Source organism: Neofelis nebulosa, chromosome 6, assembly GCF_028018385.1.
Source record: "Neofelis nebulosa isolate mNeoNeb1 chromosome 6, mNeoNeb1.pri, whole genome shotgun sequence".
Classification (NCBI taxonomy): Eukaryota; Metazoa; Chordata; class Mammalia; order Carnivora; family Felidae; genus Neofelis; species Neofelis nebulosa.
Genome location: NC_080787.1, coordinates 34014444 through 34029223, shown reverse-complemented (window position 1 = coordinate 34029223; position 14780 = coordinate 34014444). Strand labels below are relative to the sequence as shown.

General features: G+C 51.3%; 4 protein-coding genes across 9 annotated transcripts; 2 read left to right on the top strand and 2 right to left on the bottom strand.

Annotated features, from left to right (window-relative positions):
- Positions 1-647: 647 nt before the first annotated feature.
- On the top strand, positions 648-3548 carry LY6G6C (lymphocyte antigen 6 family member G6C). Its single transcript, XM_058733361.1, has 3 exons — positions 648-809; positions 2272-2382; positions 2863-3548. Exons 1-3 carry the CDS (start codon positions 758-760, stop codon positions 3075-3077), a joined length of 378 nt encoding a protein of 125 aa, XP_058589344.1. The 5' UTR covers positions 648-757; the 3' UTR covers positions 3078-3548.
- A 765-nt stretch (positions 3549-4313) lies between these two features.
- LY6G6D (lymphocyte antigen 6 family member G6D) lies at positions 4314-6542 on the bottom strand. Its single transcript, XM_058733360.1, has 3 exons — positions 6434-6542; positions 6208-6354; positions 4314-4644 (listed from the first exon to the last, which is right to left on the bottom strand). Exons 1-3 carry the CDS (start codon positions 6486-6488, stop codon positions 4430-4432), a joined length of 417 nt encoding a protein of 138 aa, XP_058589343.1. The 5' UTR covers positions 6489-6542; the 3' UTR covers positions 4314-4429.
- LY6G6F (lymphocyte antigen 6 family member G6F) lies at positions 6217-13999 on the bottom strand. 5 transcript variants are annotated; one of them, XR_009262876.1, is made up of 8 exons: positions 13841-13999; positions 12997-13338; positions 12652-12915; positions 11270-11425; positions 11043-11109; positions 10805-10909; positions 10050-10123; positions 6217-6354 (listed from the first exon to the last, which is right to left on the bottom strand). XR_009262876.1 is itself a non-coding variant. In XM_058733349.1 (6 exons), the coding sequence occupies exons 1-6, from the start codon at positions 13893-13895 to the stop codon at positions 10885-10887; spliced, it is 909 nt and encodes a 302-aa protein (XP_058589332.1). In that variant the 5' UTR covers positions 13896-13999; the 3' UTR covers positions 10557-10884. The 5 variants fall into 5 exon arrangements, 2 of the variants coding, with proteins under 2 accessions (XP_058589332.1, XP_058589333.1); XR_009262877.1 differs by lacking the exon at positions 10050-10123 and having other exon boundaries at positions 6219-6354; XR_009262875.1 differs by lacking the exon at positions 6217-6354 and having other exon boundaries at positions 9567-10123.
- Positions 7488-9613, top strand: LOC131513947 (lymphocyte antigen 6G6e-like). Of its 2 annotated transcripts, XM_058733359.1 has the most exons (3): positions 7488-8074; positions 8690-8815; positions 8945-9613. In XM_058733359.1, the coding sequence occupies exons 1-3, from the start codon at positions 8023-8025 to the stop codon at positions 9166-9168; spliced, it is 402 nt and encodes a 133-aa protein (XP_058589342.1). In that variant the 5' UTR covers positions 7488-8022; the 3' UTR covers positions 9169-9613. The 2 variants fall into 2 exon arrangements, with proteins under 2 accessions (XP_058589342.1, XP_058589341.1); XM_058733358.1 differs by having other exon boundaries at positions 8690-9613.
- Positions 14000-14780: the final 781 nt, after the last annotated feature.

Below are 14780 nucleotides of genomic sequence, written 5' to 3'. Positions count from 1 at the left end.
TCCTTTGTCCTGTGGCTAAGCAGGGATTAGGAAGATCAAGTCAGGGCTGAATCAAGATTAAGTTGGCCTCTTCCATCCTTAATTTCTTTTTTCTTTTTTCTTTTAGAGAGAGAGCACACAAGCAGGGGAGAGGGGCAGAGGGAGAGAGAATTTTAGGCAGGCTCCATGCTCAGCAGTGGAGCCCAATGCGGGGCTCAGTCCCACAGACCCTGAGATCATGACCTGAAATCAAGAGTCAGATGCTCACCTGACTGAGCCACCCAGGAGCCTCTCCATCCTCAGTTTCTGCTCACCTGCCCCTACCAGTTCCCCCCAGGGACCCAAATTTGGCAGTTAATGTAGGCCGCATCCCATTGTCCATTTCCCAGGAAGCAGCAGGCACCGCCACCACAGCCACTGTACTATCACAGGGGCCTTTGGTGATGCCTCTTCAGAGGACTGGGCAGGCAGGGCTGTCAGCTGGGAACCAGGAGGGGTGTCTTGACCTGAAATCAAGAACCAAAATGGAGTTGGCCACTAGTTCACCTATCCTCCGCTACCTCTCTCTCCCATCCCCACTCCTTCACCCAGTTCTGCTTAGTACCTCCCCATCCCTGGTCAGCTGTGTGTAAATAGAGAAGGAGGGGCCACCAGAGGCAGGGAAGGGAGGGGACCATTGGGATTATAAATTCCAAAAAGGCCACTCAACTCCCAGAGCCGGATCCCTGAAAATCTACTGTCAGCTGCAGTACTTGCTACCATTCTCAGGATCCTCATCATGAAAGGTCTTCTGCTGCTCACCCTGTCTGCTCTGCTCTGCTGGGTCTCAGGTGAGCATCTAGGGGCCCCAAGGACTTCTACAGCTTGCCCCACCCACCGCCCTCCATTGCCCACTGCTCAGGATCCCAAGTGCCCCAACTGGTGGCTCAGTTCTCCTGTGCCTCCAGAACCAGGCTTCCCTGTCACAGGGTCTTTGCTCCATTTCTCAAGGATTCCTGGCTCCTTCACACTTCTCCCCACCTCCAAGACCTGCCAGGGCTCCAGGTCCCCTCTCCCCTACTCCACTACCAAACTCTCTGGGACCCAGCTTACTGCTTTCTTCTCTTACCATCTGCACTCAGCAGAATCCTCCCAGAAACCTAGGCATCCAGTCTGGGACTTCTTGTGCATCCTACCCTCCCCATCTACTCCATCAGATTTTGTTCTCAGTCATTCTGAGAGGCAGTGGCCTTTTCTAGTGCACCCTTGGGCTTCCCTGGGGAGCACACCCCCAGGGATACAAGCCTTCTGGAGGGTCCCAGGGATTTCTTAGAATCTCCTGGGAAACTGGGGAGATATCCCAGCCTCCCAGGGAGGGAATGCCAAGGCTGCTCATGCCCAGGGTGAAATGGATTTGTTGCACAGAGGTGCAGTCACCGGACCCCTCTACTCTTGGACTGAACCCCTCCTTCGCCACACTTGGCTCACCCAAACCTGCAATTAGCTGAGGTGGGAACTTGGAGGGTGACACTTTCTGCTTCCATTCTCTCCCTTTTGGTAAGGTGCTCAGGTGGAATCTGATGATCTGGTTCCCAGATATTTTTCTTTTCTTCCTCAAAGCCGCCAGGATGACAGGATCCCACACTTACGGCAGTCCCAGGTGGTGAGAGTAAATTGCTAAAGCTGACCACAGGGGCACCTGGCTGGCTCAGTCAGTTAAGCGTCCAACTCTTGGTTTGGCTCAGGTCATGATCTCACCGTGAGTTCGAGCCCCGCATTTGGCTCTACACTGACAGCGCAGCCTCTCTCAAAAATAAATGAGCTTAAAAAAAATAAAAATAAAAATAAAAGCTGGCCGTAGGTGGCTTTCTTGCCAGCCTCAAGTTACAAGCCATTTATGCAAGTGCTGAACCATCATTCTTATTTGTAATATTTCTTCCAATTTTAAGTCTCCATCTGTGACGTCTTCTGAATTCCTTTATCTTTTCCCCCACCTCCTCCATTCCTTGCCCACGGTATTCTCACATTCCATCTATCCCCAGCCCTGTGTTTTTGTTGGTAGCTCTACCCCTCTTGACTCGTCCCCCATGGGGTGGGGTGAAGGACAGTGTTTAGTGTGTGGGCATTCACAGAGCAGTGCTCCACCCTCCCCCACCTCCACTGTTGCTGCTTTACTCACCTCCTCTGTCACTACCAAACCAAACAGGTTAGAACACCTACTTGATTGGCTCTTCTCCACCCTACCCCACAGCTCTGCTGGTCCCCAGGTGAGTCAGACACCCCATCACCTCAGCCTGACTTGTGTCTTCCCAGCTGACATTCGCTGTCACTCCTGCTACAAGGTCCCTGTGCTGGGCTGTGTGGACCGGCAGTCCTGCCGCCTAGAACCAGGACAGCAGTGCCTGACAACAAATGTGTACCTTGGTAACATCCCCCTCTTTTGGGGGGGAGAGGGGACCGGTGGGAGACTCTATTGGTGAGGGCTGAGGCCCAACTGTAGCTCAGACTGAGGTGGAACAGACAATCACAGGAATGATGATATTTGGCCAAGGGTTCTTAGATACCAGGCACCATTCTCTGACTTTACATGGATTGTTTGAGTTCATGTTCAAGAATCCTATGATGTGGGTGCTCTCCTTACACTGAGGAGACAGCCTCAGAAAGAGACACTGACAAGTCCAAGGCCTCACAGCCAACAAGTGATAGGACCAAGACTGGGGTGAGGGGGCGGGGGAAGGAAGTGAAGGAGGACAGTCAGACTTACTGAGAAGAGATAAAGAGGGGAGGGCCAGGGGCAGAGTAGGGAAGGAAGGAAGGGAAGGAAGCCTGGGTGGGGAGGGGAGGTGGACACAGGCATGCCAGGTGCCCATCCTAGCTGACCCCACTGTCCACTCCTACCCTCAGGTAAGATGTGGGTTTTCTCCAACCTTCGATGTGGTACACCCGAAGAGCCTTGTCGGGAGACCTTCAACCAAACCAACCACAAGCTGGGTCTGACCTATAACACTACCTGCTGCAGCAAGGACAACTGTAACAGCCCAGCCCCTCGGCCCACCCCGGCCCTGGCCCTTATCCTCCTGACTTCTTTGGCTGGCCTTGGCCTCTGGCTGCTGCACTGAGACTCACTCCATAGCTGCCCCTCCTCCCACTTGCCTTAACTTGAGCTGAGCCCTGTGTCCCCTGGCTCCCTACAATGGCCTCTCCTTAGCTCCCTTTGCTCAGAAAAACATTTCTCCAGACTCTTCACATTTCTTTAATTAGACAATGGTCTCTCTACCCATCCTGCCTCTTTACATCCTCCACTCTGCTTCTCCTGAGTCCCTGCCCATATCCCTCTAGACCATTCCAAATCTTCCCCAATAGAGCTCCTCACTCTATTTTTCCTCTTGCACTCTACCGTGCCCTACTCCGGGAGCGATGGGGACCTGGGCCTGAAATTGTCTTCGGTCCTGTCCCCAGTGAAGGCTCCTAGGAAGGACCTGATGACCTCACTGTCTGGGGTTGATTCCCCAAACCCTGGCCCCCATACATACCCCATTCCCATGATCACCTCTTTCCATTTTGAGTAATAAATGTCTGTGTCTGATAAATTGTGTGTTTATTGTCAACAGACCTCTTGTCAGAGGCCCCCTCTCAGGAAATGATGTTTTCAGCTCCCTTCCTCCCCCAAGAATCCTTCAGGGGTTTCCCTGAGAGGCTGGGCTGGGGCAAATGGAGAAATGGGTTTTTCAGGCCTCTATCCTTCGTTCCTGTGCCTGAAGTTGGCACACAGGTCTCAGTGTTTGGAGCGACGATTCTTATCCCAAATTTAGGCCACACCTCTGGTGTACTGCCAAGAAGGAGGTGCAGCCTGGCTTCAGGGCTCACCAAAAAGGGTAGGAGAGTTGCATGGGGATGGAATCCAGGACCCTCTTAACAGGCCTCAGTCCCTCAGGTTAGAGTCAAGGGCCTCACTTGGCCAGGCTACTAAACAGGGCACCAAGCAACCCTCCTAGCATGGTGCTTACGTTTCCTTTCCCAATCCTATAGAGTCATGTTGGGAACCAAGTGGCAAATGGGAGAAAGGGGAACAAACCCAAACAGTTTCTTTGATTTCTGATGACCCCCACTTAGCCCAGAGACCACTCCCCTCATGCCCTCATGGTCCTCACTGCCGGGGAAGACTCTCCCTAGCAATAGGACCAGAAGTCACTTAGAGCAGATTCTCCATTGTCCCTTGGGGTTTCATTGGTTAAGGAGTACACCATTATAACTAAGTCCACTGATGCTTGATAACCCCTAAACTAGAACATGGACGCCCCCATAATACTCCTACAATTCTCCCATCAAAAAAGATAGAATTTTCCAGTCAGCTCTAGGGTGGTGGATAGATTTTAATGGCTCACAGAGGGCTGTTTGTCTTCTCACCTCGAATCTCCTTTGTTCCCTCGCTCCCTTGTGCCCTTCCCTTCCCTTGAGCCTACTACCCTCTTTACAGTGCTGGCAAGAGCCAGGCCAGTGTGGTGGCTGTTGCAGCCAGGAGGCATGGCAGGGCCACAATGTTCGCGACGGCGCTGTTGCACAGGTCTCCAACGCAGCAGTCTCTGTGGGTTGTGTAAGTCACATCTCCCACCAACTCTGTTTCCACTTGATTGCAACGATGGGCCGCCACGCAGGCTGGATAGTGATGAATCAAGGTCACTGAGGCTGAGGAGAGAACGAGACTGGGGTGTCGGACTCTTCGCATGAGGACTTGCCTTCTAGGGCAGAGTGGATGTGACTTCAAGGAGCCCAAAGGGATTCTCTGCCCCCCTCAAAAAAACAGCTCCATGAAACCAAATGACCAAAATCCACACACTGACACTGTGAACCCTCTAATTCAATGCACTGAAACGGACTAACATCACTTCTGTGCTGTTCTTGCCCAAAACTCATGACTGCAATCTAGAAATCATGAGAAAATACTAGATAAATCTAAATTGAGAGACAGTCTATAAAATAACTTATCAAGACTCTTCAAAAGTGTCAAGGTCATGGAAGACAAAGACTCAGAACTGTCACAGATCAGAGGAGACTAAGAAGACTCGAGAGCTAAAATGTAATGTGGGATCCTGGTCTGGGTCCTGGACCATCAGTTCAGATGCAGAAATGAACACTACAGGTCCTATCAGCCCCAGGCACAGCCGGGCTGGCCAAAGGAACACGTAGCCTTGGCTCAAGGGATAGGAATGCTTGCTTCTCACTCAAAGGAACCTGTAAGACAAGTAATTAAAATCAGCACTATCCTAAAGATATGATCATTAGATGTACCTAATGAAATCTCTAACATAAAGAATAAAGATATTTTTGAGATTCCAAGTCACTTGAGATGGAAAAGATGTCCGAGGACCAGACGAAGTAGCACTAGAACACCTGCTAGCATGACCTCACGGACTTCCAGTCAACAGTGTCCACTTCCTCAGAAGAACCCTATCCCCACTTTTGTCCTCAAAAACCCTCATGGGCAAGCAGTTGGGGAGGGAGTGGGACTTTGGAGCATCAGCTCCCCCATTATCTTGGATGGCACCACACCAATAAATGGCCTATCTTTCTTCTCTGCCAAAGCTCGGTGCCTGTTTTTATTGGCTTGTTGTGCAGCAAGTGGATGAACTCTCGTTCGGTTTGGCTCTAGTACAGGACCCCAAAAAAAGACATGCGTAGAACAACTGGCTAAACTGAATAAGGTCTGGAGATGAGTTGGTAGTACCAGTGTTATTGTTATTTTCTGATTTTGATAATAGTACTGTGGTTATATAAAATGTTAACATTAGAGGAAGGAAGGTGAAGGATATACAGGAACTCTCTGTACTATTTTTACTAAATAGTAAACTCTCTATACTATTTCTACTAAATAATTTTCAAAAATTATTTCAAAATTACACACACACACACACACACACACACACACACATCCCTGGTCCTTATCTAATGTCTGCAAGTTTGGTTTGCTATTTTGGTCCCTGACCTCAAGGGACAGAACTTTTTCAACCATTTGTGAGTGAATGGGCCTATGAGACTCTGGAGAGTTAAGAGGGGGAAGTAGGAACATAGGGACAGTGGGCTGCTGAGGGGCTGTGCCAGAGCCAGAGGGCTCTAAGACTGCTCTACTCTGCCATGGCACCATCTGCCCAGAGCCAGACTGAGCCTAGAAGGTTCTGGAAACCAGAAGGATTGAAGTAGGAGCTGGAGGCAGGGAAGGGCTGGGGGAAGAGGGAGAAACTGAGGACTCACGGTTTCCAGATAGCTTGTTCGGTCCCAGGCCTGGCTGGGGTTTGCGCTCCAGGAAGCCACAGCGTTCTCCCTCCCTGCAGGTGGCCACGGTTTCTTTGCAGGAGCTGCTGGGGCCTCCTTTGCAGTCATAGCACCTCATTTGGTTTCCTGGCAGGAAAGAAGAGGTGCTTGACCCGGGCTGACTGAGGAGCCAGTGTGGGTAGAGGGGGATGGGCTGCCTCCTTACCCAAGGCAGTCCCCAGCAGGGTGCCAAGCAGGACCCCGACAACTGGGGAGTTCATTGTGTCTGCCTGTGTCAGGATCACCTCTCTTTCCCACCCCCCCCTCCCTGGCCCTGCTCTGCCAGCCTTATATCCCCCTTGCCTTGGGCTTTATAGGGCAATAAAAAGGGAGGAAAGAATCTCCCCCAGCAGGCACTGGGGCCCCATTGGGGACAGGGAGGGGCCCCCATGGCAGGAAGAGCCCTCAGCATCCTCTGGAGTCCCCAGATTCTTCCTTCCTCAGCAGCTGTTCTAAAGCTGTGGCCCCCGAATTCCTGGCCCTAAGACCCTTTTGAAAGGTCCTCAGTGTTTTCCTTTTCCAACTTCATACCTACGTGAGGTCAGATTTTCTTTGTATACTTCGACCAAAACAACATATCCCAATAGACTTTGTGCAGAAGAAGATGTGAAAACCTGGCCATCTTCTCTTAAGCCTTTTATGTAATTCCCCAAAGTGTGGAGGGATACTACTTTTCTATGTTGTTGGGAAAGAAGTTACTTTTCACAAAACTATGTTTTGTTAACATGTAATAGGTTTATTATTTTTATTTTTAAATAAACCTATTTAAACTGCTCTGTTTTGATTTCTAATATAGTAAATACCAATATTAACTCCCACAAAGAAAAACTCTGCTCTGTCTTCAGTAATTTTTAAGAGGTGAAGAGGTCCTGAGATTAAAAAAAAAAAAAATGTTTTGGAGATCTGTCTCCTCTGCCTTCCCTCCTCTATCTTACTCCTGGCACATCCCTGTTCTGATGCCTCAGATCAGGCTCTCCTCCCCAATGTCTTAAACCCAGTTTTCCAGAATCTACCACCACCTTCTAAATCTTATCCCCACATTCCTTCCAAGTCTTTCTGAGCCACACACCCCCCCAGTGGAAACACATCTGTCCCTCTGGCCCCACCCATGATTAATTCCTCCCTCATGGTAGTAAAGCTGGGAGGGATAATTATAGGGTACAAATGTTGAGGCTTGGGGGGATCAAAGGGATCTGAAGCTGGGTGGGGTCCCACTTAGACAGCTGAGCTTTGTGTGGAGGGGCAGGTGGAAGAGGGTAGTGTTCATTTCACATTCAAACACCACACTGGAGCCATTCTGGGTCAGGGCTTCCAGGAGGGTGACCTTGAGAGACTCAAATGCTTGGAGAGGGGGAAAATGGAGCAAACAAAGACAGGGAGCTGAGCTGACAGAGCGGAGAACAGCTTGAGAGGAGGGGAGGGAGGGAGGAGTGAGGGGGAAGGTGGCAGACATAACTCTGGAGCGGCAGACGCAGCCAAGAGTAACAAACACAGAATGGAGAAGACCCTGAAGACTGGAGCAGACTAAAGTAGGGGGCAGAGAGGATGTGAGAGATGTGGGACGCAAGAGCAGAGGCCCAGGACCCTCCCACGTCAGGCTGGTGGATCTGGTCCTGGTTCCACCCCCGCCCCCCAGATTCACTCCCTAGGTGTGTTTGTTTACTGGTCCCTCCCTGTCTCACTCAGATGCTCCAGCTCTCGGGACCTCGGGGTGCAGATCACATTCTCCCAGACTCCTGAGCCCTGGGTCCAGCCATGGGCACCTCCAGCATCTGTCTGTGCCTCCTGTTCCTCTGTGGGGCACTGGGTAAGGGTGGGCCAGTGGGGAGAAGCGGGGAAGACTGGAGAAGAGAGTTGTAAGGGCTTTAGAAGGAAGAGCTACCGGGAATGGCCTCAGGCCAGGCGAAGGTGGAACAAGAAGTTTCTTTCCGGAGACATTTGAGAATAACTATCTCTTCCTTGCAGCATCTCTTGTACATGCCTCTGACCTCTGTCTCCCCTGTCCTTTATCTCATCTTTTGCTTCTTTACTGGGTCCCTTGGTCAGTGTCAGTGTCGGTTCTTAATTCGCTCTTGTCTGTGGCACCATTCACTTAACCTCTTTACCGCCACCCTGCCTTCCCCGGTCTGGCATTTTGTGTCACTCTCCACGTTCATCTCTGACTCTCATGGCTTCTGTCATGTCTGTGCACTTCTCACAACCTCTGTATCCCTCTGGTTTCTGTGTCTTTCTCTTTTCCTGAGTTGTCCCCCCACCCTCCTCTGTGTCTTTTTTTCTACTTCTGCCTGCCCTCCTCCCTCCCTTTCACCACTTCCCTCTCCCCACTTTGTGTGTCACATCTCTCTGTGAATCCCTGTCGCAGGTCTGGGCTCGAGCCTCTCACTGGCCTGTTTGCCTGTCTTGATCTCTGCTGACCCCCCAGGTCTCACCACGTCCCCCACCCGGGGACGGCTCCGCTGTTACACCTGCAGCTTCAGCAAACCCTGCTATCCTGTTCTCACCGAGTGTCAGGATGACGAAGTTTGTGGCATCAGTATCGGCACCTCAGGTAGGACTCTGGTCCCGTGGCTCTACTCCGGGCCCATCTCCATCCATCCATCCTACTTTTCCTGCTGCCCCCCACACAGTCTTTGCCTCCTTCCTGCCCGGGCCTCAGCATTCCCTCTTTGTCCCACAGAGCAGAGTGAGATCATCGAGCGGAAAGGCTGCCTCCCAAGGGCCCAGTGCCCTCTGCAGGGCCATGCCACCTACTGGTCACGCTCCTATGCTCTGCGGCACCACTGCTGTGAGCAGAACCTGTGCAACACAGCCACCGTGCTGCAGCGGCTCCCCAGCCCCCTCCTCATCACCCTGCTCCTCCTCGTGGCCAGCTTCGTGTGGGGAGCCCACCTCCTCCACTAGCCTCAAACCAGGACTCCTCCACCATCACCACCACCCTGGAAACACCTCATCTGAGATATGCCCAAGAACCTGATTCTGAAGAGACCTCAGGTCTCTGGCCCAATACCTTCCCAGACCCTTCCCAAGGCTTGATTCCTACGGGCACTGCTCTAACCCCTATAGGTACCTGCCCAGAGCCCAGCCTCGTAAAGAACACCTGTTCTATGCCTTTTGTCTTTTCTAGTTGCCCGATGTTGATGCTCTATCTTAGCTCCAGGTCTTGGGCAAGGCAGGTGTTTTGATGGAGCTGTGGGTCCCAGGCACGGGGATTGAAGGGGCACCAGGTATGGTGAGGAGGACAGTCTTGCTAGGAAAGATTAATTTGGCAGGTTAGGAACTCAGGAAGGAGGTTCTTGGGGAACTATGAAGAGTAAATTTAATAAAAGTGCTATTTGTGAGTCTAGGACACTGCTCTGTGTGGTGTGTATGTGCGTGTGCTCTCTAAAAGCAAACTATAGCTGCTTGGTGGGTTTGGTTGGGGTGCTTGGACTAGAACCCTAACTTTCACCTCACTCTCCATCTGTGTCATTCCCATCCTCCTCCTTGCTAACAGGTCAGCTTAAGCTGCTGTATCATGAAGGCTTTTGGTGACACTCCTGTGAAAGCTTTTCTCCACTGAGGTCCAAGCTTGAGCACACAAAAGGATGTGGCTGGGAGTCCAGCTCCTTTCTGCCTGAGACCGGGGAGTGGACCAGTTGGGAACACCAATGCCCTTCCCTGCTTGGCCAGCCCAGACTTGTCCAGGGTTCACTGACAGCCCAGCACACAGGGCCCAATTACACACCCCACCAGCGAATCCACCCGCCCACCCTTGCGGACACTCCCTCTCCCCAGGGAGATACCATGGGACTCTTGGACCTCCCAGGATGTCAGGATGTTGATAAGCCTCTGCCACTCCGGATGCCACAATGAAGTGCTAGGATAAGGAGGGTGGCTCAGGGTGGGGGCCGCTGGGCCACCCCTCATCCTGACTCAGTGCCCTCCCCTTCCATGCAAGGAAGTCTGGGGTCTGATTAAAGGTGCCTGTTCTCCCTCAACTTCTTCTCTGGGAAAATGAGACTGAGCAGGGATGAGGAACTGGAGGTGGGGGGTGGTCTGACTTAATTTAGAGGCCACCGAATCTTCTTCCCATTCTCTCTGTCATTCCATCCTCCTACTTGATGCTTCCATTTGTTTCTCTCTGTCCATCTCTTCCTCTTACTTGAGTCCTTGCCTTCTCTCTTCTTCACTTTCCTCCATTTATCCTTTGGTTTCCCCAAGACTGATACTCCACCATTGCTCAAGTCTCTGGATTCTTCTGCCTCCTCTCTGTCCATCCCCACCCCCCCACCCCCCCTGCCCCCTACCCCAGGCTCCCTTCAATCCCATGGGACTGGGCACTTAGGGTCACCCCTTCACTGGCTATTATAAAACAGGAGACCACACTTTCTCATAGGTGATGTCAGAAGATAATGCTTCTCCTTTCCTTCAGCAACCCCCCCCCCAAACACACAAGCGTGCTCACGCGCGCACACACACACACACACACACACACACAGCTTGACTGCTGGAGACCAGCTGGACTGTAAAGTAGCACTCTCAGCCCCTCCCCCCTTGCCAGGGTTTTCAGGCGAATCTTTCAGGTGCCAGATGGCTGGAGAGACAGCAGGTCACACTTCCCAGCAGATGTCATCGAGATCATCTGATCTTGTGGGCAGGTGGGCTGTGGGTTTTGTGAAGTAGAAAGATAGATTAAGGATACTTCCATACTCCACCTCCTCAGAATTAGGATTCCACACCCATCCCAACCCCAGTCTCCTCTGGGATTTAAGCCTGTACCCCCTAGTGTTTCTCACCTGAGACGGGCCACATGGATGTTCTCATAGACCTGGATTTCAGGTTTGAAATGAGGAATCGAGGCATCTAAGAAGAAGGAGCCATATGGGGTGCAGCAGAGAAATTATCAGATAATTCAGAGCTATATTCCTTACTGCCCTCCTCCCCTAGAGAAATAGGGTATAGAGGCAACCCTCTGCCTCACACCCACATGCTCTCTTCTTTCCTCTGGGAGGGAGGGACTCACCTCTGCACTGAGCCCTCTGGACCCTCTGTCTCCAGAGCATGATGCTGAGGGCCAGGATGGTGAACCCTTGACCTGCTGCAAGCAACAGCATCAGGATCCAGGATACATCCCAGCCCGTGGCAGGGGCACAGAGGGCAGGGGAGGCATCCATGGAGGCTACAGTAGGGGCAAGACAATAGGGATAAGGAGGGAGGTGGTGAGGGGTCTGTTCCCATACTCCAAAGAAAGGCCTCTCTCCATAGTCTGGTGGGCTCTTCCCACCAGAAGACCTCATATGCATCTTTGCCCCCAGTTTCCACCAACCCACTCTGCCCATTTTCAAGCCTCTCATCCTGAGCCTCTGAACCAATAGCAATACACCCCCTCCCATATATGAACAGCTAACTCCAGAGCAGACTGGCGGCCATAACTGGCAGCCATATGAGCAATCTTTCCTCATATCCTTAATAGTAATCCAAAGTTTCAAGAGAAAGTAAAGTGCCTTCCATTCATTCATTCTTTCATTCATTCACTCCATAAGCATTCACTGAGTGCCCACCAAATGCCAGGCGCCACATTAGGTGCTGTAGATGTAGAGAGAAATAAGACCCAGGCACTTCTCATTAACTGGCCTTTGCCTTCCAAACTAATGGCAATTTTCTCCTCCCTCCTGCCTTGTAAATGGGTTATTCTACACCCAATGGCATTCTGTCTGTGTATAATGGATTTTTAATTGTAAAACAATGATACATTTTTTTCTCCTTCTCCTTTCACTCTCAGTAGGCCATTATAACATCAGTGCATATATCTTTTCTTCAAAAGACAACTCCCGGGGTGCCTGGGTGGCTCAGTCGGTTAAGTGTCTGACTTTGGCTCAGGTCGTGATCTCACGGTTCATGGGTTCGAGCCCCGCATCGGGCTCTGTGCTGAACGCTTGCTCAGAGCCTGGAGCCTGTTTCGGATTCTGTGTCTCCTTTTCTCTGCCCCTCCTCCACTCTCACTCTGTCTCTCAAAAATAAATAAATGTAAAACATTTTTTAAAAATTAAAAAAAAGACAACTCCCCCATCAATAATTCTTATTTACTTCCTCTCTGAAATGGGATAGCCCACACAAATCCTAGGTTACCCTATTTCTGAATAATGGCATATCCCACTGGAATCCTTCTTGTCCTTCATGGCCAATGGTCTATTCCACCAGAAAGGTGGCTTAATCAACCCCCTTCTCTGTTATAGAGTTGGCCAATGAGAAAAAAGCCCTCTCCCTACAGGTGATGGTCTGCTCCACCGGAAATCACCCCCAACCCAAATCTGGCCAATTACAAAGTCACGTCCTCCTCCCCTGGCCAGCAGGTGCAGAATGTGCCAGAGACAACATCCTCTCCCATATCCTCCTTCAGTTTACCTGCCAGGCTAAAGCTGACCCCTTTGTTATGAGGCATGAGGCAGCTGATGATTCTTGGTCTGTGTTCCCTGGACTCAGAGAGCTGTTCCCCAGGACACACCAAGAGCAGGGCAGCCCCATCGCCCCAAAATGACTGTACATGGCCCCTCACAGGACCCCTTCCCTCTAGCCAGGTCACAGAGTCTAGGCGTCTGGCAGGGGCCACAGAGCATAAAAGGACGGAGCAGGGGGATCCATCCGCAGCCCTCGCGGATAGCTGGGATCCTGTGGGGAGAGAGGGACCACTTAGTTTTTTGCTGGGCTTCCTGGCCCCCGGTGGCCCCCCATCTGCATGCCTCCACTCACCTCTGAGCACGGAGACATCATACACCCTCCAGTTCTGGTACTTGTGGTGCTGACCCAGAACAACACACCAGTACCGACCGGCGTCTCCCTCTTTGGACTTTTCCAGCCACAAAGAGTAGTTCCCCAGCAGTTTGAGCCTGGATGCCCTTACAGACTTCCCAGGCTCTGGGGAAGGCCCCCTCCCAAGCCTGGCCACTTGGACTTGGGCCACCAGGGCAGTGGAGGAGCCTGCTGCAGGGCTGCGGAACCAGGACAGGAGTTCGTCTCCACTCAGAGTGGGTGGTGCGGGACATGGCAGCTCCATTGCCTCCCCCAAGGCTACATAGATGGTCTGGATATTGTCTGTGGAGAGGGGGTTTTATGGTGCTAGAAACCTCCATCAGATCAACAGCTCCCACTTGACCTCTAACTCCTGGCTTCTGCTCCTTCTGGGGTCTCCCAGCATGGGTCTTGCTATGAACACAATTCTCAAGTGACAGCTATAAAAGAAGTTGAGGAGGGGAGAAGAGGGTAGGGCTTTCTTCCTCTCTCCTCCAGTGGGTGAAAGAATCTGAAGGCAAGAGAGAAAAGGCTGGAATAGTTGGCATATACCCTTCTCTCTTCCTCTCATTTCTCCTTTTCTAGAAGCACTTATGTGTCTATTCTTATTTTCTAAGGGAAACTGTCCATGATCTGGACCCTCATTTTCTCTGGATCTTCCCCAGAATTAGAGGTAGGGGGAAGTCAGTTGGAGTAAATCTATCTTCTTGAGTCACATGCCATCTGCAGGCCCCTAAGGAGAAACAGCAATAGTTCCTCACGACCTTGCAAATAGCTGAAGAATCCCCCACCTCCCGCTCCTTACCTGCAGCAGCCTGCGGGGGGCCACATAGGAACAGAAGGAGGAATAAGACCGCCATGGGGAGAGCCTGCCAAGTTCTCTTGCCCAGGACCTGGTGCCCCACGGAGGAAACAGAACCCAGATAAAGACTCACACTCCCCGGTCTGGAGTGACACAGTCCTCTTGAGGGGATGGGAATGCTGAGGAGATAAAGCCCAGCTTCCTGTCTACTGGGGAAAAAGTGACCACCACCTTCCAGTCCCAAGGGGGAAAAGACCCAGTCCAGTCTGTTCTGAAGATGATCTCCTCACACTTCTGACTCTACATCAGCTGAAGGACACAGATTAAAGACTCTTCATGCTAAAAAGCCTGCACAGAAGGGAGCACAGCTGTTCACCTCCATTCAGTCTGGAAGTACATTCTGTGCTCTCTCCTTCACCCTAAGAGATGACAACCATAAATGCAGAAGCTGAATCTTCACGTTGGTCTCCACAGAACTCAGTACAAGACTGCACACCCAGCCAATACCCTATAAATAATTTAGAATGATTTTCCGTGTGGCTTATGGCACACCACACATCTCTTCTGAACCCCTGATGAGTATATTACGTTACTATTAAAGGAAGAGAATAACAAGGGTTTGCAGAATTCACCAGTTCACCTCTCTACCCCAGGTAGGATAGGATTCTCAAAACAGATCTTCATATAGCTCTAAGAGTTTTTTTGTTTTTTTTTTTTAGAGAGAGAGAGAGCGAGCACAAGTGAGTGAGGGGTAGGGAAAGAGAATCACAGGAGGAGCAGAGAGAGAGAGAGAGAAAGAAAGAGAAACAGGGAAGCAGGGTTCCCCCAAAGCAGGGCTTGTGCTTACCTGATGTGGGACTCAAACTCACAAACCATGACATCATGACATCATGACTTGAGCTGAAGTCAGATGCTTAACAACTGAGCCACCCAGGCACCCTAG